This window comes from Canis aureus, chromosome 16 (genome assembly GCF_053574225.1).
Source record: "Canis aureus isolate CA01 chromosome 16, VMU_Caureus_v.1.0, whole genome shotgun sequence".
NCBI lineage: Eukaryota > Metazoa > Chordata > Mammalia > Carnivora > Canidae > Canis > Canis aureus.
In genome coordinates this window covers 14,408,006-14,430,340 of record NC_135626.1, presented here as the reverse complement: position 1 = coordinate 14,430,340, position 22,335 = coordinate 14,408,006, and the positions used below count along the sequence as shown (strand labels likewise).

Below are 22,335 nucleotides of genomic sequence, written 5' to 3'. Positions count from 1 at the left end.
CTCAATACCCATTTCACAAAGGCAGTTTGCAGGGCATGAGTGGAGACATAAAATCTTTTTTTCCTTGATGATACAATCTTCAGAGCTAATTTGGCTATGCTAGCTTTTTAAAAAGGTATTTATAAAAGTAACATGCATGTTAAATCCAAACAGAAAAGTTTTGGAAAGACTAGCATGGGGTACATGAAACGGGTGGGTGTGGCTCACACAATTTAGACTTAATGTTAGTCTTCAACAGGTGCCCATCAACACAGACCATAACCTAACATGCTGGCTCCCACACCAACCCTTCCTGGATACCACTAGTCACCTTATTTTAAAAATGGCATTTTGTCAACTAAGAGGAAAAGAGTGGATTTCACACTTAGAACCTTTTGTTCCCTTTAAACAACAGTCCCTTATCATTTGGCTTGTTGGAAGGTATCTGACAGCACCAATATCCTTAACGGATCAACCATGAAAACGGGCCTTCTAGGTGACTGGTGGATACAATGGTAATTAAACCTGAGCATTTCTCAGCCTTACCAGATAATGCCCCCCTTCTGCAAGTGCTGTGAAGCACATTGCTGGTGTTCAGAGGACAAAGACCATAGGAAGGCATGTTCAGAACACAACCTTGAAACTGCCAAGGAAAGTGGTGGTGGGGGCAGGGTGCATGCATCAGGCAGCAACGGGGATTCTACCGGCATGGCTTAGAAAACTTCGAGGCTCAGCTGTTGAGCGTCTGCCTGCAGCTCAGGGCGTGATCCTGGAGTCCTGGGATGGAGTCCCATCCCACAGGGAGCCTGCTTCTCCCTCTGCCTGTGTCTCTGCCTCTCTGTGTGTCTCATGGAGAAATAAATCTTTAAAAACAAAACAACTTCAAGGTCAAGGATGTCTTTCCAGTTGGCTCAGGAAAAGTAACAAGTTGGAATATTTTTTCTCTCCAGAGAATTTGTTAAAGACAAAAAAAAAAAACTCTCCCCAAGTACCCAGAAAGGTATTCAAGTATGTTGCTGAGGCCTTACCTGCTCAAGGATGGCCAAGTAGCAGCTGCCAGTTATGGGACTTCCCTTCTCAGACAGCTCCCCTCAGAACCTTTCCCACCTCACAGGCCCTGCCCCTCAAGCCCCCTCTGGGGTTACCCTTCCCTCCATCTCACTGAGTCTCCAGAGACCCTAGTTCACCCAAAATTTACCCTAGGACAGCAAACTTGACACCCCTCCATTTCAGCACTCCTAGTCTTCCAGGGGTTGCTGCCCAGTTCTGACTCAAAGGGACAAGCACAGATGCTCAAAATCAGGTGTTCAGGCACCTATCAGGGCCAGCAGGTCCAGGCCCTGGGCCCCTACCCTACCCCACCCCTCATTCCCATCCGCCTTCACTCTAACCTGTACCACACAAAGCTCTACGAAGGAGCCATTCTCATAGGTCTAGTGACTGGAAGTCAGGTAAACTCTAGCTGGGCGCCTGTGACTCCACCCCCTTCAATATTTTAAGGAGAGTCTTCCATCTGACCTAATTTGTACACATTCGTGTGTTTTAAACTCTTCTACTAGTACCAGGTGTGGCAACAGCCCTCCCCCCAGATGGAGGAGACTGGTACAGAGCACAGGAGAGGCTGGGGCAGCAGGTTTCAAAAACTCACTTTATTCCAATGTGAAATGAAGACGTGATGGTTTAAAAACAAGAAAAAGTTCTTGATCAGCGGTGGGGAGGCTCCGCTTGCTAGCTCACACCCACTGCCTTTGAAACAAGGTATCTGGACAGACTATACCCATCAGCAGCTCCCCGCAAAGCCCCAGGCAGAGGCCCCGGCCCAGGGACAGCTCCCCAGCTCACTGGGGTGGCGAGCTCCCTGACCCACCGACCCATCGGGGCTCCAACAGCAGGCACAGAGAAGCAGCGCGGGCGGGCGGGAGGGAGTAGCTGGGGCTCATGGGAGCCACCACCGGCCGCGGGTCCCCTCCCCTGGCAGCCCCCATGAGGACCAGGTAGGGAGCTGGGCTCCATGAACAAGCAACCATCACTCCTGTGTCTAGTCCGTGCCCTGCAGGATCCCTGATTCAGGCCTGGCTGCCCTTGTCCCTCCCATCTACCCCAGCCCCACTGTGCGTCAGGCAGCTCGAGTTTAAGGGGGAATACATTCAGAGCAGGGCCCCTAGGGCTCTCCCCAGCTGACGTGCAGGGAGTGGGGAGTAACTGCCTCCTGCTGGGGCCCGGGGTGTCTGTCTGGGGAGCCAGCACTGCCTACCCTGCCCCCAGCCCCGTCACCTCGCCACGAAGCTAAAGTGCACCCCCACCCTCCAGCCCTGCCACAAAGCTGTGACTCCCCATCCCAGGACACAGGAAAGTTCCCCTTCTTTTTGGCTTCAAACCTGGACTTTAAGCCAAGTCAGGCCCTGGGGCAGTGGCAGCAAAAGCAGCAGCCATAACGTCAAACATACAAATGACCTGAGAAATCTCTTCATGTCATCCACTCAGAACCAAGGTGGGGCTATGTACAAGTCAGGAAGGACGGATCGAGACGCTCACAGGCATGGACACACTCGCACACACCTGCTTGAAGATGGGGAGGCCAGGGGGACACCTGCCCCCCAGCTGGGGACTCACGCCCACGCACTCCATTCATGTATCTTCAATTAGGCCTCTGCATCGTATATTCATTGAACCAGTGCAAAAACATCTTTGGGGGGTTGAGGGGCAGGCAGGCCAGGGTCCCAGGAGGGCGCTGAGGGTAGGGCTGGGGTTGGAAACATGGAAGAAGAGGGACTGGCTTCCTCTCCCGCTCTGTAGGGCAGGCCCCCCTTCTCCTGGAGTCTGGGTCACTGGGTAACGGGGCAGCTGGCTGACTGTCCGTGAGCCTCTCCCTCTACCCCTGTGAGCTGGGGGAGGAAGGGTCCTTGGCAGCTTGGGGCTGGGAGGCCACGTCCTCCGGGGCCCCTGCTGGCTCGGGCTCGGTGGCCATGGGCTCCTCAGCCTTCTCCCTGCTGCTGGCCTCCTGGAGCTGGTGCCGCCGTGCCACCTCGGCTTTCAGATTCTCCAGGTCTTTTTGGCTGAGCGAAAGGACAGGGGTGAGGGGCAGGTGTCAGAGTCAGCCCGGGCCCTCCGGTGCCTTACTGGCCTCAGTTAAATTTAATCCTGGGGCAAAATCAGGCTCTGTTCTTTGTCTGGTGAGAGATACATGTGGAACCAGCGCTTCCCTCCCCGGAGCCAAGAGGCTCCCAAGCACTGAAGCTGGAAGAGCTCTGCACACTCGACAGCCTCCAGTTGAGGCCCGGCTCCCACTCAGCCTCCACTTCCAGCTCCAACCCATAGCACCGCGTGGTCGCTCCTCCAGCAGATGACACACAGCAGGGATCCCGGCAGCACCCTGGGCCCCAGGGGACAGAGCCCACGCCTTCCATGGCTGGGAGGGAGGCAGGGCCAAAGAGCCAGTGAAGGCGGCACTGTCTGCAAGAGCCATGCTAGAACCCTCGGGGTCCCGCCATGGGGCACAGCCCCCACTGAGGCAGCAGGACACCAGGGCAAAAGTAAAACTGCTCTTCATGTACTGATAGGGGAAGATGGCTGAGGTTCAATGAGTGTGGGAAAAAACACAGCTACGTCCGTGGTCTGCTACGATTTTGTGCAAATTAATAAAAGGGGAAAAAAAAAAAGATTACAGGGGATCCCAGGTTTGGCTCAACAGTTTGGCGCCTTTGGCTGGGGCATGATCCTGGGGACCTGCGATCAAGTCCCACGTTGGGCTCCCGGCATGGGGCCTGCTTCTCTCTCTGCCTGTGTCTCTGCCTGCCTCTTTCTCTTTCTCTCTTTCATGAATGAATAAAAAAATAAAAAAATAAAAAATCTAAAAAGATTACAGACATGTGTTTGCTCAACTATTCAGAGCATTTCCTGTAGGAGTCACAGGGAACTTCTTACCACTGGCTCAATTCTGAGCCACGACAGTGAATTATTTATTTTAAAAAGCAAAAAACTAAGGGCCATTTCCATGTGGGCCTCACCTGAGAGGAATGAAGAGGATGCCGTTGATGACGTTGAGCTGTTCCAGGACACTGGCCATGCTGGGAGCTGTGAACTGAGAAGTGGCAGGGCAGATGAGCCAGCAGGCCTCCCGGGAGGCTGGGGTGCCGGCGCCCACGCGAGAGGGGACCTACCTTGAGGGGCGGGATGTTGGCGCTGGAGCCGTTGCGGTAGATCTCGTTCATGGTGCGCTGCAGGGCCACGGCCTGCTGGGTCAGGCACTTGAGGTACTCGGAGCTCTCCTTGGTCTTCTCGTGGTCCTCGCCCAGCTACGGGGGAGGCGGCACAGGCAGGAAGGATCAGCGAGGCCACGGCCCACGGGCCCAGCGCCACCGCCTCCGCCCCTGCCGAGGCCCACCTGGGTCTTGTAGACAGTATAGCCTTCCTTCTCGTGCTGCAGGGCTGAGCGGAACTCGGCTTTGCTCTCATACACGCGGGCCACAAGGTGGTGGCTGCAAGGAGGCGGGCGGGGCCCAGAAGGGACAGGCATGGGCTGGGGCTGGGAGGGGGAGGGGGTGTGCACAGACGGTCTAGATCCCGCTCTGGAACCCACCCAAGGGGAACAAGCCACCCAAGACTTGGAAAAAGATAGAAGTTGAGAGAAAATTCCTCAGGACTCAGGTGGAAGACAGAAGGCTGGATCCCACATCCACCCTCAATCCCCGTGCTTCCCAGGCCCTTGTCGCTGTGGCCCTGGGCACCCCCTGCTCCTAGCCCGGCATGGCCTCACCTGAGGGCCACCTTGAGGGATCTGGGCCCATGGTACTTGGTGCTGACAGCCAGCGCATTCTCCAGGAAGCGCAGGGACAGGTCGTACTCCATCACTCCATGCAGCACCAGCCCAATGTTGTTCTGGGGGCAGCGGGAGGGCCCCGGGTCAGTCCCGCTTCCCCGGGATGAGGCTGCCCCGCCACCCCTGCCCAGCACTCACGTCCAGCAGGGCCATCTCGGGGTGGTCTTCCCCAAACACGAGGAGGGTGAGGTAGCGGGCGCGGTACAGCAGGCTCAGTGCGGTGGACAGCTGGCTGCTGGCGAAGCAGTACAGGGCCAGGTGCATCTGCGGGGGGCGGGGGGAGCCACTTCAGGCCCGGGCCCCGGCCCCGGCCCAGGCCCCAAGGCCCAGTCCCCCCACGGCTACTTACATATTCCTGGATGGTGTTGGGGTGCTCGATGCCCATCACTCGCTCACTCATCAGCACTGCTTTCTGTTGGTTACTCAGGGCCTGGGAGAGGTGGGGAAGCGTCATCCCGGGTGGGTGCCTCCCCACATCGAGTCCACCTGGCCCCCGAGCAACTCAGCCTCATCAGCAAAGGAGTGTTCAAAACTCACTTACGGTGAGCACGGAAGGCCATGCCCTACTCCGAGCCTTTTTAAATAGCTTGTCTTGAGCCTTTTACCCCTAACAAAATCTGTGCAAAGATATATACAGATCTAAAAAGGGCACACGCAAATAAGAGTCTAGGGTTGAGGAGCAGAGACAGGCTGCACTTGCCCCGTGAAGCACGGGCAAAGGCCCAGGCCAGGGAGGCAGGTGAACACCAGAAGGCCAAGGAGCACTTAGAGATGCTGCCAACAGCTTCATGCAGCTCCGACTCTGAGAATCTATCCTTCCCAATGTGCCTGCGAGGGAGGCCCTGCCATCACTCCGACTGTGTCCACAGCAGGGCAGCTCTCCCAAGAATATAACTACAGAGTTGCAGAGCAGGGGAAGAAAAGCCAGGCAGAATGAGCAGCTCCCCAGGGTCTCCCTGGTCTCTGGCTGTACCTCCCAGGGGGCCCCAAGGAGAGCAGCACCCTCGGCCCCACAGATGGGGTTCAGCTCCCCAGGCCTGGACTCCCGCTTCCTACGGCATGGGGTGAGAACACAGCCCCAGCTCCCTCACTTGCCATCCCCCAGTGCCAGGCCAGGCGCCAAGGCCTCTGCTGACACAGCCCGGAGGGTGCTCAAGGCCCACCTCGGCGTAGTCACCCATAATGTAGTGGAGACGAGCAAGGAGGCGCAAGCAGGCGCAGATCTCCACGTGCATGGCTCCGTACACGTTGTTAAACAGGTTCAGGGCCTCATTGATGAGCTCACAGCCCTCCTTCAGGAAGCCTGCAGGGCACCCCCAAGGGTGGCAAGGTCAGGGCTGGGCCAGGGGACACCCCTCCCCCCAGCCACACCTGGTCACGCACCCTGCTGTACTTTGGCCTGCCCACTCTGGAAGAAGTGGAAGGCGTCCGAGGCCTTTGGGTTGACATGCTTGACCACGGGGAAAATATTGAGCACATCCTCCTCAGTGAATGCAGGTTTGTGGCGGCTGTCGAAGCTGTACTCCTTTAGCAGGATCTGGGGGACACAGCCCAACATCCATAGGTGGCCTCAACCCCGGCTCAAATGGCCAGTGCCTCCCGAACTACCACCGCGTGTCAAGAAATGGCCACCCTCCCACCCAACACCAGTGGCTGCGAACCCTGCAGGAGCAAGGGCACAGGAGGGACCCCGAGTCATCCCCACCTGGATTCCGGTTTTCAGGGAGATTTCCCGCAGTAGCGTGATCTTCTGCAGGCCATAGGTCTCCACAGCCTGGTCCACAGTCTCACTGGGGGAGAAGCGGCATGTGGGCCTGGGCAGCCCAGCTGCCTCCCCATCTGAGTACCAAGCCCGGGTGCCCACCAGCCAGGACCCGCACTGAGAGCCTCCATCTCACTCCCTCACCTCCCTCCTGTCCTAGCCTGCACCCTGCACCCACAGGTTGTGTCCCCCAGGGGCCCTTGTGCTGCAAGCCCGGTGCCTCTGCACTGCCTCGGCCCGGCCGGGCTGCTCACGCACCACTCGAGGATGAAATCAAAATAGTTCTTGGCCTCCTGGCAGATGTTCTTCCAGAGCTCCTGGGGGGTCATGACGGCCCAGGCTGTGTTATCTGCTGCCCCTGGGGGCCGGTTTCTCCTCCTCCTGTTCCTCTTCTTGGAGATCAGCTCGTCAGCGGGCAGGTGGGCCACGGGGTTGGGGTAGGAGCTCAAGAAGCAGTTCAGAAAGTGGCTGATGGCAGCCGAGAGGCCCGAGAGCTCCACTCCCTGTGAGGGAGGTTTGGACTCACGTCACAAGGGCCCTCGGGCTCCAGCCGGGGCTCTTCCCCAACCCCCCCACCCCACCCTCCCAGTCACCGCCATGGTGGGAACGGCAGTACCTGTAAGTAGGTCTTGAAGATGTGCTTGGCAGAGCGGGTGATGAGCTCTCCAATGCCAATTTTCTGCAAGGGTTCAGAGAAGGGAGTCTTGGCCAGGCCCCAAGCCTTCATCCAGCCCCCATCTCATACCCTGCCCCCTAAGCATCACTCACATAGATGTGGTCCAGCTGGTCTCGGGCTGGGCTCCGGAGAACCATGTCCAGCACCTTGCCCAGGTAGCGCATGTTGATGCCACGCTGGCGCATCACCTCAGCCAGTGTGGCCCCATCCATGGGCAGCACCGCATGGTCTATGCAGTCCTTCACCTGTGGGCTGCAGCAGGTCAGGCACCCCCCAGCCTGGGCCCTCCGCCTCCTCCCACCCGGTCTTCCCCGCGGGAAGCTCATACTATCTTGAGGCCCCGAGGAAAGAAGGACTGAGACCCCAGCTCCCAGTTGGGAAGAAGGAATAAGACAAAGCAACAGGCAGGACATGAGAACCTGTCCCCCAGCCCTTCTGCTCCAGCAACAGGAAAAAGGACTACAGTCACCCTGTGACTGCCAGGCCCACCCAACAGGGAAGCAGGCATGAGAGAGCCCCAGTGACAGAGCCCGATAGGTAGCACACGCTACCCCCTACTATGCAGGATAGAGCAGAGGTGACCACTTGGGGGCCACGGCTTGCCCAAGCCTTGGAGGTTTGTGCCAAGCCTTGGAGAGGTCAGGCAGGCAGGAAGCCAGGGCAGCTGGCACAGAATACTTGGCTCAAAGATCCAAGACAAGTGTGCCACCCAATCACAAGGCTACCTGCCTGGGAAGCAAGCACCCCACCTTCCAAGGAGTCTATATGTAGAGCTTGTGAGAAGGAGACAGGACTTTCCCCACCTTTTTTCCAGATGCCTCCCTGTCCCCCTTCCCCCGCCATCAGCTGTCCCATCACACAGGGGCTCAGAGGACCAGATCCAAAGCGGCCAGCCTGTGTGGAAGGCAGGGCAGAGCAGATTCTGTGCCTGGTGCCTTCCCTGGCCTGTCTGGGTCAGCAGCCCCATCTACACCATGGTGGCAAGCACTCTGCCCTGCCTGCCTCACAGATCAGCAGGTCTAAGCAAGTTACTCCTGGGAAGGTTCCACAAGCTTCCAGAATCAGACGAGGGACCAGGGCCTCTAACAGCATACCCTGTGCAGCCCCCCACCCCTGTGGCACCTCCCTCACCAAGCCGGGGATCTGGCAGGAGAGCAGGAAGGCAGCTGCGTCTTTTAGCAGCTGCTTCTGGTCCCGAACTTCCTCCTGGCAGGATTCTGGGAAGCGAACCCCTGTGGGAGGGACAGCAGAGGCCTGAGCCAGGCAGGAGGAGAGGAGGCAGGGTGAGACCAACGCGGGCACCAGCCAGCACCTAGGGCCCCAAGGTGACCCCCACAGTCTTCTGTCCACCCCAACCCAAAACTTGCCTGGTGAGAAGATGTCAGGGTTGAAGCGAACGTCAAAGGCTGTGCTGCTGATGGAGCCAACTGCCTTGCATGCGTTGCGTATCACCTCCCTGCTCCGAGGGTCTGCTGTGGAGACAAGGTCGGCTGGGACGCAGCTCCCCTCCCCCATCAGGGGGGTGGGGCTGCGCTACCCTGAGCCTCCCCAGCTCCATTTGGGGACACCTGCCGGCCTCCCTCAGGCTAGGTCAAGCCATCAGCTACAGGGACAGCACTGGAGCTCCGCCCTCCCCACATCCACAGCAGCCCCACCTGTCCCGTCGTCAGAGGCGATGGTCTCTGCTAGCTCCTTCACCTTGGCCAGGCCACTAGCACTGCCACCTTCCTCCTCACTTCCTGCCTCGGGTCCCGGAGAGTCTTCAGGCTTAGATGCCGAAGAAGGGGAGTCACCATTTTCCAGTGAGGTGGGGTTGTCTATCCTGCTGGCCTTCTGCTGCATGAGCTGTAGGGCAGCCAGCTTCATGAAGAGGAGGTACCTAAAATGCAGCAGACAGGAAAGAAGTGTCTGGGAAGCCTTACTGGCCTGGAGGCTTCCTGCCAGCAGCAGGGACCAGAGACAGGCCCCAGACTCCTGGCCTGTGCCAGCATGGGGACAGTCCCACCCCAGCAACTCCATCAGGCAGTGGCAGGTCACCACAAAAACTGAGCTCTTTCCAACCAAGAGGACCCCTACAGTGTTAGTGGGGAAGAGGCCAGGGCTCCGTCCAGGCCAGCCTCTCAAGAGCCACAGGAACCTTGCTAGCACTCTGGAGACTGGTTTGTGGTGTGGGACATTCGAGGGGGTTGACTCCTATGCACTAAATGCCAGCACTGGAACACTCCCTGGCACTGGAACACTGAAAAACGCTTTAGCAAGGACACCTGGGTGGCTCAGTTACTGGGTGTCTGCCTTTGGTTCGGGTCATGATTCAAGGTCCTGGGATCGAGCCCCATGTCAGGCTCCTTGCTTGGCAAGGAGTCTCCTTCTCCCTCTGCCCCTCCCTGCCACCATGCTCTCACTTGCTCTGTCTCTGTCCAATGAATAAAATACCTTTTAACAAAACAAAATAAAACAAAACTTTGGCAGATTTCCATATGCCCCTTGGAGGAATAACCCCACCTCCGTTGAGGGCCACTGGTCTAGCTGCTTGCTAGTTCTCCACCCACATAAAGCTTCCAGACCACCACGCTGCAGAGCCTGATGTTGCAGTGGGGGTTGGTGGACTGGGGCCGTAACAACGGTGGCCAAAACCAATTCTTCCTTGCTTTCCAGAACCTCCCCCATGGAGGATCAGGCCCCAGAGCCGCCTGTTGGCTGGGCACCCCCCAGAGCCTCACCCTCACCTGTGCTCCACAAAGGCATCCACCAGCTCCTGGCGCAGACAGCAGAGCTTGTGCCGGTGGGCGCGGGGGAAGCCAGCCCGGGTGCACTCCTCGGGCAGCCCCTCGCCAGGCACTGGAAGGAAGTTGAGATCAGGGGGGAAGGTGCGCAGCAGGTCGAGAATGTAGTGGCGCCCGTCATTGCCGATGATGCCCTTGCACTCCACAGAGGAGCAGAGCTCCACCTCCTCATCACGGTCATTGAGCACCCGGTGCCTCAGGATCTTGAGGGGCCGGCTGGTGCGTTCTAGCAGCTCCAGGTAACGAGGGTGTGACATCACTGTCTTGCCAAAATCGATAGAGCCGTAGATGACACTCTGCTCCTGGTCCCGCTCCAGGATGCCCGGGATAATGGACTGGGCCGTGACACGGTAGCCACGGTAATCCACCACCACTGTGCCCAGCGTGTACAGCCCCTCCACATCCACCGCATTGTACGTGCGCACGCCATTCAGGTCGTTGGTGGGTGCCACGTATGCCGCCACGTCCCCACCAAAGTCCTTGTAGTGATCACGAACATCAAAGCCCAGGCTGAAGAAGATGTTGTTCCAGATGAACATCTGCATCTTGGTCTCCTCGCTGGGGTTGATGGCCATCACATTGCCATCGATGACTGCCATGGCGCCCCGTGTGGCTGCAGCTGTGAAGTCGCTGTGCACCTGGGAGGAGCCAAGGTGGGGAGAGTGAGGGAGGCCCCGTCCCCCAGAGCCCCAGTTTTCGGCCCACCCAGCCATGCTCAACCACACACAGCACGGGCCACAGGGGGCGGACCTCAGCTTCCTCACACTTGGAAAAAGGCAAGAAACCCACGTTTTGAAAAAATGTAACTTATGGTCAGATAGACAGCAGAACTCAGTGATGAACAAGGCGGGGAAGGACCAGAGCGGGTCTTGGATCCACCTGTAATGTGCCAGGTGGACTTGGCCAGGTCACTTCTCAGACCTGTTTGCCCTGTCTATAAAACAGTGACCATAAAAGTATAGACCTTTACAAGGTGTCCAAAAGATTACAGGAGATAATGCCTATAAAACACCTGACAGCCCCTGGCAAAATCAGTACTCAAAACAGTGAGATCTTATTTTTACCATTATCATCTCTATGCAGTAGGACTAAGGAGATTAAAAACAGCTTTTTGAAAGCGTTTTTTTCCCCTCATCTCTCTAAATAACGTCACATGTGCCCAGGCAAGGTCCCAATGGCAGACAGTGGTAGGTGGGAAGCCGGAAGAAACCTGTCACACAGTCCACAATGGAGGAGGTCCCCCCACCCTCCACCTAGCCCCAGGACTCCAAGTCTCAGAGGAGTCACAAAACAGAGCTGAGATAGTGTGCCCAGAGGTGCCGATGCCCCGCAGGGTACTGTGGCCAGCAATGTTGGCAGGAGGCAAGCATGCCTGGGGCTACCAGTCAGGCATAAAGAGCCATAGGCACCTTGAATATAGCTCTTTCTCGAAGCAGCCTCTCAGGCAGGTTCTTGCGGGGCAGTTCCCTCGTCGTCTGCAGCTCCTCGTTCCAGTCCCGGGTCTGCAAAGGGACCAGGGAGGGGCATGCCAGCTTGGCCCATGGCCCCAAGACCTGCTCTGGGCCATCCCTCCCTCTACCTCCCTATGGACAGCCTCCAAAGCTCCCAAGTAAACAAGACAGATAAATAGATAAGCTTCCAGGGAGGCGCACAGATCCCAGCCCGGCACCCAGCAAGGGAGGGCGAGAGAGGTGCCAGGGAGGGCAGGGCCAGGCTGCAGGCACCTGTCCAGGAATGTGCTCCTCATAGCCCAGCCTCGAGGTGTAGGCATCCTCCGCACGCACACAGTCCATGGCATGCTCCGCCTGGGGGGCTGTCCAGCTGTACACCTGGAACGGGGTGGCAATCCTCTCGAATGGGTGGCGCTGGACCCTGTGGCAGCGAGAGGGGGAGATGGAGAAACTGCCAAGCTCAGAGCCCTGCCCTGGGCCCCTGCCCTAAAGCACCAACCAGCTCTCATGTCTTCCCACCGAGACCCTGGAGAGGCGAGCAGAAGCAAATGGGCACGTCTTCTAGGACTGCCCTAAAGGGAGGCTCTGGGGTGCTGGGGGCTGAAGGCATGGCTTCTTAGGGCAGACGTGAAGAAGTTCAGGCTGGCACGTTCACCCACCCTCTTGTGGGACGTGAGACAAGGGGTGGAGATGTTGCAAAGGCTCTACCTTTTCTTCTGTAGCACAGCAAAGTTTTTTTTGAAGGTTGGGCTGATCTGGTTGAGCAGCTCCACCAGGGAATGGCTAAGGAAGCGAGGGCTGGCAGGCTTGGGATTGAAGTGATACGCTGTGGACCTGAGGGGAGAGGGTGGTCACGGCACAGGGCACCCAAGTAGCGGCCTAAAGACCTGAAATGGGCTCACACAGGGACTTACTGGTTCAGATAAAAGCCCCGCGTGGATGCCGTGATGCTGACTTGCCGGTCCTCAGCTGTGATCACAAACAGGTACATGAGATCCCCATGCATCTTACGGTTCCCGGGGGGTGGGTTCCAGCCGCTCATGGTGAGCACTTTCAGGCACTGCAGGGGCTGCAGGAATAGCCAAGTGTGAGTGGGGGCCGGGCCTCTAGGTGGGGGAGCCCCCTGCCCCGCCAGAGACCTGCCCCCTGGCTCTGCTCCGGAGTACTACCTTCCAGTCACGGTTCTGGGGCTGCAGGGGACACAACGGCCGCTCCCGGCTCCCAGGGAGGATGTACTCAGGTGGTGTGCAGTCAATGGGGTCCATCTCCAAGCCCTTCTTCCGCTTCCCGCTGTCTGAGGGACCCGAGGCCGGTGGTCAGCACAGGGCCACCCCGGGGCAAACCAATGCCAGTGTGGATGACTCCAGCCCTGCCCCCTCATGGTGGGAAGGCCTTGTCCCTGGCCCCTTCCCTGGCCCCTGGTCCCTCTGCCCAAGCTCCAGTCCCAATGCCTCCCGCACCTCCCAAGTCGCCGTCAGTGAAGACGCTCAAGAAGGACAAAGAGTTGCAATCAACCCCGTTGAAGGCATCAGATGGGTCCAGGCTCTTGAGCAGGTCTCGGACGTGGCGCACGTGGATGCGGGCCTCACGTACTGTGTATGGTTCTGTCGGGAGGGTGAGGGGCAGAGTGTTAGCAGGGCCCACTCCCTGCTGCAACAACCTATCTAGCATGGACAAGTGTGCCATGGTGCTACCATGGTGAACCCGATTTTCACATTTCAGGCCTCCACTTACAAATTCCATCCTGAGCACAGAAGCCAGAGTTCTGGATTCAACACACACACCCCACCTTCTGTTAGGCAAGTATCCTTGTTTGCAAAGACCCTCCTGCCAAAGGGCACAAAAAATGCCTCTGGGCGCCCACAAAAGCTCCCACTCTCATTCATAAGTATCCCAGGCGGGCAGGCCTGCAGAGCCACAAAGTCCCCACACTATAACCTCAGTCCTGTTCTCCTGGGGCAGCCTTCGCTCAGGGATGGCCCAAGGATGTACCCCTATCTACAACACTGCCCCCCAACACATGCTTCATTCAGTTTTAATGAGGGCTCTTTGGGGGGAGAAGAGAGATTTCATCATTAAGTTTGGGCACACCTGGGTTACACACCTTCCATATTTGCTCTTAACAAGCTCATACTGCCTGGAACCACTGGGCTCTTTCTCCCCTGGGGACCCAAATTCACAGGAGCTTTCATTTCATAACCAAACCAGTCTCCCACACCAGCCCACTGCTCCACACTGAGCCTGACTTCTCTATTTGAGAGCTGTGAAACTTTAGCTTCCTTATGAGAGTTAACTTTTCTCTCTATAAAATTGGGCTAATTTCAAGCCCTTAGTTGGTACCGTTTTTTGTTTTTGTTTTAGAGAGAGAATGCGAGTAGGGCGGAAGGGAAGGAGAGAGAATCTTAAGCAGGCTCCCCATCCAGAGGAGTCTGACGCAGGGCTCAATCTCACGACCTTGAGATCATGACCTGAGCTCAAATCGAGTCAGATACTTAACCGACTAAGACACCCAGGCACCCCAGTTGGTATATATACATATTTTTAATCATGACTCAGGTACCTGTGTAGCTCAGTTGGTGAAGCATCTCCCTTCAGTTCAGGTCATGATCCTGGGGTCCTGAGATTGAGCCCCACATCAGGCTCCCTGCTCAGTGGGGAGTCTGCTCCTCCCTCTCCCTCTGTCTCTTGCCCCCTTCACACATTCGCTCGCGCTCTGTCACTCTCAATAAATAAAATCTTAAAAAAAAAAAAAAAATCACCACTCTGATATTTAACCTGTAATGTTGGAGGGTATTCATGGGCAGGCCTGAGCTCCAATCCTGCCTTCACAAGTTCTGTACTACTCTGAGCCTCCACACACTCATCTGTGACACGGAGATACCAGTCAGGATGGGTGGAGTGCCATGTGGCCCCACCTCTGCGTGCTCTCCCTTGGCAGGCTGCCCAACTTCCGGACAAACCTTCTACCACGCGTAGCACTGAGCCCTCCTGCAGCCCCTCGACACTGCGCAGCTCTGAGAAATGGTCCAGCATGTTGCCATCCAGGTGCAATGAGAAGCAGGTGCGGTGACAGGTGTCTTCACGGTCCATGAGGACCTGGTGGATCTCCTGTACCATCTCCTGGGGGGATACCTACCAGGGAAAGGCCCCAACCACCTCTGTGAGGACATACTGCCTTCCCTACAGTATGAGGCTAGGACAAGTGATGGCCGAGCGTGGCCTTCCAGCCTTGTCCTCCCTAATGGGCTCAGGCTCTGGTCCCCAGCACCCCTCCTCCATCTCACCTGTAAGGAGAAGGGCTCAATTCCAGGTGCCAGGATCTTCACAGAAAAGCCTGTGTCCTGGATGACAATGACTTCCTGTCCGGTTGTCTCCTCTCCTGGCTCGGCCTCATCCAGACCGTTTTCCCGGGGCACGTCGGCAGCCCTCTCCTCCTTCTTGAGGCTCTCTGCACAGTCCCCGTTCAGTAGCATGACTGGTGGCAGCTCTGCAGGTAACAAGAAAGCAGCTGAGGCAAGTGGGGCCATCTGCCTCCCCAGCCTGTGTGGACACATGCCCGAGAATGGCATCTGTGTTTCCTCCCGAGATTCGGGCCTGCCGTAGACCTCACAGTCCCATTCACACTGGACACACAACCTCTCTCCACCCTGGCCACCGGCAGACCACTGCCTTCTCCCTCCATATCCCGGGCTTCCCCTCTCATCTGCTCCTCAGTCTTCTAGTCTGGCTTCCATCTGAGCACACCACCCAAATCCCTCCCCCGAGTCACCAATGACACCCTAAGGGCCAAACCTAACCACCTTCTCTGGCCTCAGGGTGTGTGACTTCTGAGGAGCACCCGCCACTGCTCCCTTTCTTCACCCTTCCCTTGTTCCTGGCTCTCCAGGTCTGCCCCCTCCAGCAGCCCAGGCTGCGGTGTCCCGGCAGCCCCAGCCTCTCCTCATCTCCCAGGACTACAAGCGCCCTCCTGCCATGCAGCTTGCCTGGCAAATCCAGGCCTTGCTCAAACTTTTCACCATGTGGCCATCCCTCAAGCATCACCCAAGTTTCATCTTCCTGACATGGAATGCACCTTCCTCCACAAGCTGGCCTCTGCTGTGTAAATGCCCTCCCCCCACCCAGTGACCCAGCCCCTGCAGCCACGGCCAAGGGGAGGCCATTCTCCCTACTTCAAGAGCATCACTTACAACCCACTGCTCACAGATCCAAGCTTCATAGGTCTACTCTCTCAGGCAGCAGCCTGAAGTACATCTCAGCTCCTGCCAGGTTTCCTTGTCCACGTCTCAAATACACCAGACTACTAGGAAGGCTGACGACAGGCTCCACATCTTCCCTTCCACCTCTGTGCTTTTGCAGTTTTTGCTGCCTTCAATACACTATAGCAGGCAAACTCCTACTCACCCGTCAAGGCCCAAGTGACACAAATCCCTTTCTCTCTCTTTTTCTCTCTTTCGGGTGCAGGGAAGGGAGGGGGAGAGGGAGAGGAAGAGAGAATCTCAGTGCTTGGAGCCCAACTTGGGGCTCTACCTCATGACCCTGAGATCATGACCTGAGCTGAAATGGATGCTTAACTGAGCCACCCAGGTGCCCCTAAACCTCCTACTCTAAAGCCTCCCCAGGGCAGCCTGGGTGGCTTAGCAGTTTAGCGCTGCCTTCAGCCCAGGGTGTGATCCTGGAGACCTGGGATTGAGTCCCACGTCGGGCTCCCTGCATGGAGCCTGCTTCTCCCTCTGCCTGTGTCTCTGCCTCTCTCTCTCTCATGAATGAATAAATAAAAATTTAAAAAAATAATAAATAAAGCCTCCGCAAATGACCCCTGCCAACAGAATTATTGCCTCCTCACTGCCCCCAGGAATATGGCGACCACCTCCCAGGGCACTGTTCTACGTCATTCTGGGGGGCTGGGGCAGCCAGCCATCTTCTTCCTTCTATCTGTCCTGCACTCAACAGAAAGGCACTGAATTAATGAATTAATTACTGCACATGTGGAGTTAAGTCTAATATTTGTACACAGGACCCATTTTAGATGCTTTGGGGAAAGAGAAGAAAGCAGGTGACAAAACTTTCCCTTGCTACCCAGGCACTAACGGGAAACAAAGGAGAGCCCCCCTCACTGCCCTGGAGAGCAAGGACCTCCTCACAGCCACTCCAGCAAAACACAGGCCTGCCTGGATATCCATTTGGCCCACGGGCCTTTCTACCCAGGGTCTGTCTGGCAGCCAAACTGGCTTCTTGCTTGTCTGTGAGCTCCAGACAGGTCAGCTCACCCAGCTCTGCTCCACACCCCACCTCCTGTTCCCTACTGTTAGGAGTGAGATGCATTTTCCCCAGACCTATGTGGGCCTTACCCAGACCCACCAGAAATGTGGAGCCAGGGGCCTCAGGAAAGGAGATAAGCCCAGCAGAGAAGAGCATGTGAGGTGGGGTGGTGCGCAGAGAAGCCATTCCCTCTCCCCTATGTCCCTTCAGCTTAGTGATAAATAGGACCGTCAGGAGCTCAAATAGTTAGTTCCCCTCTCTCCTCCTCAAATAAGGATGTGTGACACCCAGAAAAATTCAAAACCGTGTCCAAGGTCAAGAGTGGACCCAAAATTCCCCATCAAGAGCCCATACCACCATGCCAACACACTGCCCCCAATCTTGGCCACTGTGGGTCTTCAAGGACTGTTATTACCCCCATCTTTGTCCCAGCACACTTCTCCAAACCTGAGGTGAAACTCCTGAGAACCATAAGGACACACAGGGACCTCTCTCTAGTGAGCCCACAGCCCCAGCAGTCCGACTCCAAGCCCCTAAAGTAAGCAGCCACCTCAAAGGGAAAACTTGGCTGACTTTATGACAAAGCAGGCAGGAGGGTGGGGAGAGGGGTGGTGCTTGGTTAGCTTCCAGAAGGCAGCAAGAGGAATGGCAGATATGAGGAGGCACTTCCCCTAACTGGGTCCTTGAGAAAGGCTTTGCTGTTGGAAGGCCCCTGGGATGAGGGGGTATGCAAGAAGCTCCCCCACACATCCGCTTTGAGGTAGCAGCTTTGCGGTCTAAAATCCCAAAGGTGAGAAGTCAGAAACCTGGACTCAGAAGGACAGCCTGTGCTCCCTGAGCCTGGGTGAGGAAGGATGGGAAGGAGGGCAGGGAAGACAAGGTAAGGGTAGCCACCGCTCCCACCCCTTCTCCCCAGGCTGGGGAGCCTGCCCAGAAGGTACCTAGGCACCAGGTTATGCCCCAGGGGGTACCCACTCCCCTATCAGATTTCAAAGGAATGTGCCTGGTTCCCAGGGGCCTCCACTCTCCCAGAATGGTGGCTCTACCCCTCCTCCTTCCTCTAAGGAACCCTGAAGTCTCCCTTCCACTGGATTAAAGCCAAGTGATCACCCCACAAGATGCTGGCCACCTGGCTCCCTGCCCCCACGGCCCACCTGGTGCAGTTGGAGGCTGAGCTCTCCTGGACTCTGGAGTCTCGGGACCGCCATGGCAGTGAGGCAGCCAGCTCTCCGGCTCAGGCTCGGCGCCACCTGAGTCCCCTGTTCCGGCCTCTGCCACTACCCTTGCCCCCAGGCAGCTGGTCAGCCCAGGGCTGGAGCTGGCTTCGGGTTTCAGTGGGGCCAGGCCTGCTGGGGCAGCCCTGGGAAGGGCACACACCCCCTGCCTTGCATCCTGCTCAAGGTCGGCCAGAAGGACAGCTGTGGGCCAGGAGGCCCCAGTGGCTCCAGGACCTCTGGGGGAGCTGCTACCAGCGCTCAGGCTCACCTTCCTGTGCCCACCAAAAGGGGGGTCACTGCTGCCAAAGCCATTGGAGAGGCAGGAGAACCCAGCATTTGGGGTACTTGGGCCTCTCAGGATCAAGGCCTCTGGGGACTGGCTGGCAGGGACAAGGCCCAGTAAGGGAGTCCTCTCCTCAGCCCCAACCCCAGTGGGGGTGGGCAGGACTGCTTCAGCCAGCTGCCAGCAACAGCTGGCACAGACCCGGGCCCAAGCCATGAGTTGGCCACCCCAGGCGGCCAGTTGCAGACACTGAGCACCCTGCCTGCCTCCTGGGTTAAGCGGCTGGCTGAGGCCTCCGGCTCGTGCTGCCCCCTGCAGGTGACCTGGCGGCTCCCCTCCTCCTGACAGTCACTGGTTCTGGTGGGAGGGGGGATGGGCCCTCAGTCTCCCAGAGGACAACCGCCCCAGGCCTCCAGCTCCACCACGAAGCTGGCAGGCCGTCTTCCCTTCCCAGCAGGCCCTGCGCTGCCAAGAGAAAACCCAGTCTCTCCCCCGGGGAAAACAGAGCTGGCAGCAAGAGGCCGAAGGCCATTGGGCTGTGGAGAAGGAACATGCCCGGCCTCGCCAGGGTGCCTTCCCAGGGCCTCTGACTTGTTGCCAGGGCTCAGCCAGCTCTGCTCCGGCATCCATACAAACCAGAGTGGGGGCGGGGAGCAGCGCACTCCAAGACCCCTCCCCTCCAGTCCAGTCCTGCTCCAGGCGGCCCTCGGCCTCTCCACAGCCCCCCCAGGGTTCCAGTCTACACACGTGACGGGAAGGTAAGGGCTAGACCCAGGTAGCACTTCTCTTATTCTGCCCTTTAATCCACACGGCCTTACCCCCTGGAAAAGGGGGTGGGGTGGGCAGAGCAGCAGCACCCACCACCTCCATTCCGGTTCTCAGAAAGCCTGTGCCCGCTCTAGGCCCACCCCACGGCACGTCCCTCAGTCTGCTCAACTGGCCCATCTCACTTTCCTCTGGGAAACTGAGGCCCCAGATCCAGAGGCAACAGGCGGCCAAGCCAGGTCAAGAAAAAAACCCAGGTCTGTCAGGTGTCCAAACCCATGCCTCTGAGTGCCACTGCCCCAGGCTGCAGGACCCACCAGGTACACAGTACCTCTTCCTCCTCCAGGCCTCAGGCCAGGAGGCAGATCTATCTCCAATTATAGCAGCCTCCCAACCCTCTACACCAGGGGGCACTCCTAAGGATCTGGGCTTTAGTGAAGGGGAAAAAAGTAGTCCTCTGCAGGACTGGGGAGGGGTTGCCCAAACTGCACACTCATACACACACCTCCAGTCTTCACTGGCTGGATCAGAATGAGCAGATAAAGTGTATCCGCCCTGGCCTGGGAGCACAGAGAACCCACGGGCAGCAGAAAGGAGGAGTCAGAAAAGAAACTTAGGATATCCCAAGTGGCCTCTGTGTCTTCCCCAGCCTGGCATGGCCTCATTCAGTAGACTGTGCCAGGGCCAGGCCCCGCCCCAATCAAGGCCTCAGCAGGTGAGGCTCCAGCAGGAAGTAAGGTCCCAAAAGACACATCACTCCTCCCAGGAACGCAGGGCTTCAAGGGAAAGGGGTAGAGGCGGGCAGCCTATGAGAGCCTATGGGAGACCCTACAGATATAGGCATCTGTCTCCTTCCTGTCCCCCCAGGCCAGAGGCAGGTCTGCAAGGTCTGGAGATAGTCCAGTGTTCCTCAGGCTGGTATACTCAGACCTCCTCATATTAAGACCTTTAGGATTCTGTGAGGGAGCTCCCCTAAGCCCTCGAGCTCCTCCCCAACCTGCCAGCCCCCTTTCCTGCTCTGGGCCTCAACTCCAAGGAGCCCTCCCCTAGGCAGAAGGAACTTGACACACCACTGTGGACTTGAAAAACCTGCCCGTTCTCTTAACCCCTGAAAGCAGCTTTATTCCCAAGAAGGTAACTGACCCTTGCCCCCCACCCTAAAAGGCCTTGATTACCTCCTCAAAGAGTAGAGAGCCTTCCAGAGCTCCTAAGGATCAGGAGCCTATTCAGGGGTCTCCATTAAGGCCACCCTCCTCTGAATAGCTTCAGGCTGGCTATAATAAAGCCTAGCTGTCTATACTAGCACTCCAGGGACATAAGGAGCCAATGTCCCACCCGCTAGCATGCTCCCAGTTTCCTAAAAATGAACAACTGTGCCCTTCCCCTGACCCAGGGTGCCACGGAAAGAACCTCTCAGCACACAGCGGAGGCAGGGCTTTACCCAAGCCCGCGGTGAAACACTCCAACAGACCCTCCCCTCCTCAGTCCCCATGTTCTCAATATAAATCCTGACCAACACGCCTCTCCCACCTTCCTCTGGGACAGGTAGGGGAAGCCTTGGCATGCTAGCCACAAGCTAGAAATCCAAATGCCCCTGCAGCTAAAGCACTGTGTGACCTTGGGCAAGTCACTTTATCTCTTCAGGTCTCTTTGCTAGAAGGGAAATCAGCCAGCGCGGACCTCCTCTTATCTAGCCCGCCCCACTGATTCAGAAACACATCAGGGTAAAGCCTGGCAGGTTGGGAGTCATCAGCATCTGTTGTTCTGCCCAAACCTTGGCCTTATCCAGGCAATCAGCAAAGCTGCCCCAGTACCCAACCCCAACACAAGGTAACTCTGCTGTGACAGGGTCAGAGAGCCTCCTAAACACTGTTCCCATTCTGACTCACTAAAGCTGGCAAGAGAGATGAAGACAAGTCCTTCCTGAGAGGAGCAAGGGGGAACAGTGGAAGACAGAGGTAGTTCAGCATTCCCACCACCAACCAGGGCAGAGAGGGACCACAGCCCAGGCCTGGGGCCCTGAGGATAATCTGGAGATGACAACTGAGGTGCTGGGAAAGGGCTTCCAGCCTCGAGGCCGGAACCTAAGACATGATGGAAGGAGCACAGGCAGCCCAGGAGAAACCGATGAAGCAGGCCCCACCAGAGAAAAGCTGCAGCCACTCCCACAAAGCCCCCATGGGGGAGAGCTGGGAGCTCCACTCCACACTGGTGACCTTTGCCTCAAAAACAGCAACCCTGGGCTGATCCACTTTTCGCAATAAGGCGGGTTAATGATCAAGTTCTGGCACAAACACCTACTTCTGCCAAGGAGTTTGGCTTTGCCCCCACACGCAGGCAGACCCCGGGTCTGCAGATCAGGCCAATACCTAACAAGGAGGAGATGAGAACCTGAACACCTCGGGTTAAAGCACTGCCTCTGGGAACGACCCAGAGAAGCCCCCTCACAATACAAGCCCCCCCCGCCCCCCCAGCTCGCACTGTTCCCACGGACTATGCCTCGCAAGTCCCAGGTTGAGCCTCACTCGCAGGGCTGCAGCCCTGTACACCGGCAATGCCTGAGGTCCTGACGCGAAGGGTGCCAGACCCGAGCAAGTGTCAGTGCCCACAGCGCAGAGGGTCCCCCCTGCCCGCGCGCGGAGGGGGTGGGGCCACGGATTCCAGCAGTCTGCGGCGGCGGCGCACCCCGAAACCGCGTGTGCGCACACGTGCACCCCCTGCCGCTGTCCTCCCCGGGACCTCACGTGCGAACCCCAGGCCGCAGCGGGGGGCGACAGTGAAGGTGACCTTCAGGGCGGGGGCGGCCCGGTGTGATGCAACCTGGACCGGCGCGGAGGGAAGGCGGCGGTCCCCGCAAACCCCGAACCCACCCGCCCGCTCGGCCCGGTCCAGTCTCCCCGCCCGGCTGACCACTGGCCCCGGCCCTGCTCACCGGCCGCGCCCGGCCGCCCCTTGCCACCGGCCTGCGAACTGGGCTCCCGGGCGCCGTCGGCAGGGGCGGCCGCCGGCAACTCATCCGTTTTGATGACCATGGCGGCGGGAGCGGGCGTCCGGCTCGGCTGTCCGCGCCGCCCGCCGCGCCACTAACCCAAGTGCCCTGCGCGCCGCGGCCGCTGCGGGAAGGACGGAGTCACCGGCCCACGTGGTGCGCGCTGTAACCTTTGACCCCGCCGCCGCTTCCCCTGCCCCGCCCACACGCCCGGCCCGGCCCACGGGAGCCTGCGAGGGACAAAACGCACCGCGCTCGTTGGCCGTCCACCAAGGCGGGGACTTTCCCGAACGCCTTAAAGGGAACGCGCTGTGACTCTGGGTACGGAGAGGCTTCTGGCCCCCTCGAGGGG

At 58.0% G+C, this 22,335-nt stretch overlaps 1 protein-coding gene across 4 annotated transcripts; it reads right to left on the bottom strand.

Annotated features, from left to right (window-relative positions):
- Nucleotides 1-1,608: 1,608 nt before the first annotated feature.
- CLUH (CLUH binding protein of NUMT mRNA) lies at nt 1,609-22,076 on the bottom strand. Of its 4 annotated transcripts, none has more exons than XM_077851709.1 (26): nt 21,927-22,076; nt 14,755-14,957; nt 14,431-14,602; nt 12,931-13,074; nt 12,640-12,764; nt 12,385-12,539; nt 12,179-12,304; nt 11,744-11,891; nt 11,429-11,521; nt 9,963-10,657; nt 8,892-9,115; nt 8,604-8,708; nt 8,368-8,468; nt 7,329-7,481; nt 7,177-7,239; nt 6,819-7,063; nt 6,504-6,588; nt 6,182-6,335; nt 5,962-6,101; nt 5,148-5,228; nt 4,937-5,062; nt 4,736-4,857; nt 4,364-4,457; nt 4,140-4,274; nt 3,987-4,060; nt 1,609-3,035 (listed from the first exon to the last, which is right to left on the bottom strand). In XM_077851709.1, the coding sequence occupies exons 1-26, from the start codon at nt 22,024-22,026 to the stop codon at nt 2,852-2,854; spliced, it is 4,047 nt and encodes a 1,348-aa protein (XP_077707835.1). In that variant the 5' UTR covers nt 22,027-22,076; the 3' UTR covers nt 1,609-2,851. The 4 variants fall into 4 exon arrangements, with proteins under 4 accessions (XP_077707835.1, XP_077707836.1, XP_077707834.1 ...); XM_077851710.1 differs by having other exon boundaries at nt 8,604-8,705; XM_077851708.1 differs by lacking the exon at nt 21,927-22,076 and adding an exon at nt 17,884-18,466 and having other exon boundaries at nt 8,604-8,705.
- Between the last annotated feature and the right edge of the window lie 259 nt (nt 22,077-22,335).

Excerpts from the sequence above, each read along its gene's own strand:
- CLUH (XM_077851707.1), bottom strand. The coding sequence starts at position 18,445 with ATGGCTTGGGCCCGGGTCTGTGCCAGCTGTTGCTGGCAGCTGGCTGAA. Across the intron at positions 7,064-7,176 it reads TCTTCAAGACCTACTTACAG|GGAGTGGAGCTCTCGGGCCT; the intron begins GTACTGCCGTTC and ends CCTCCCTCACAG. Across the intron at positions 6,589-6,818 it reads TTTGATTTCATCCTCGAGTG|TGAGACTGTGGACCAGGCTG; the intron begins GTGCGTGAGCAG and ends CTTCTCCCCCAG.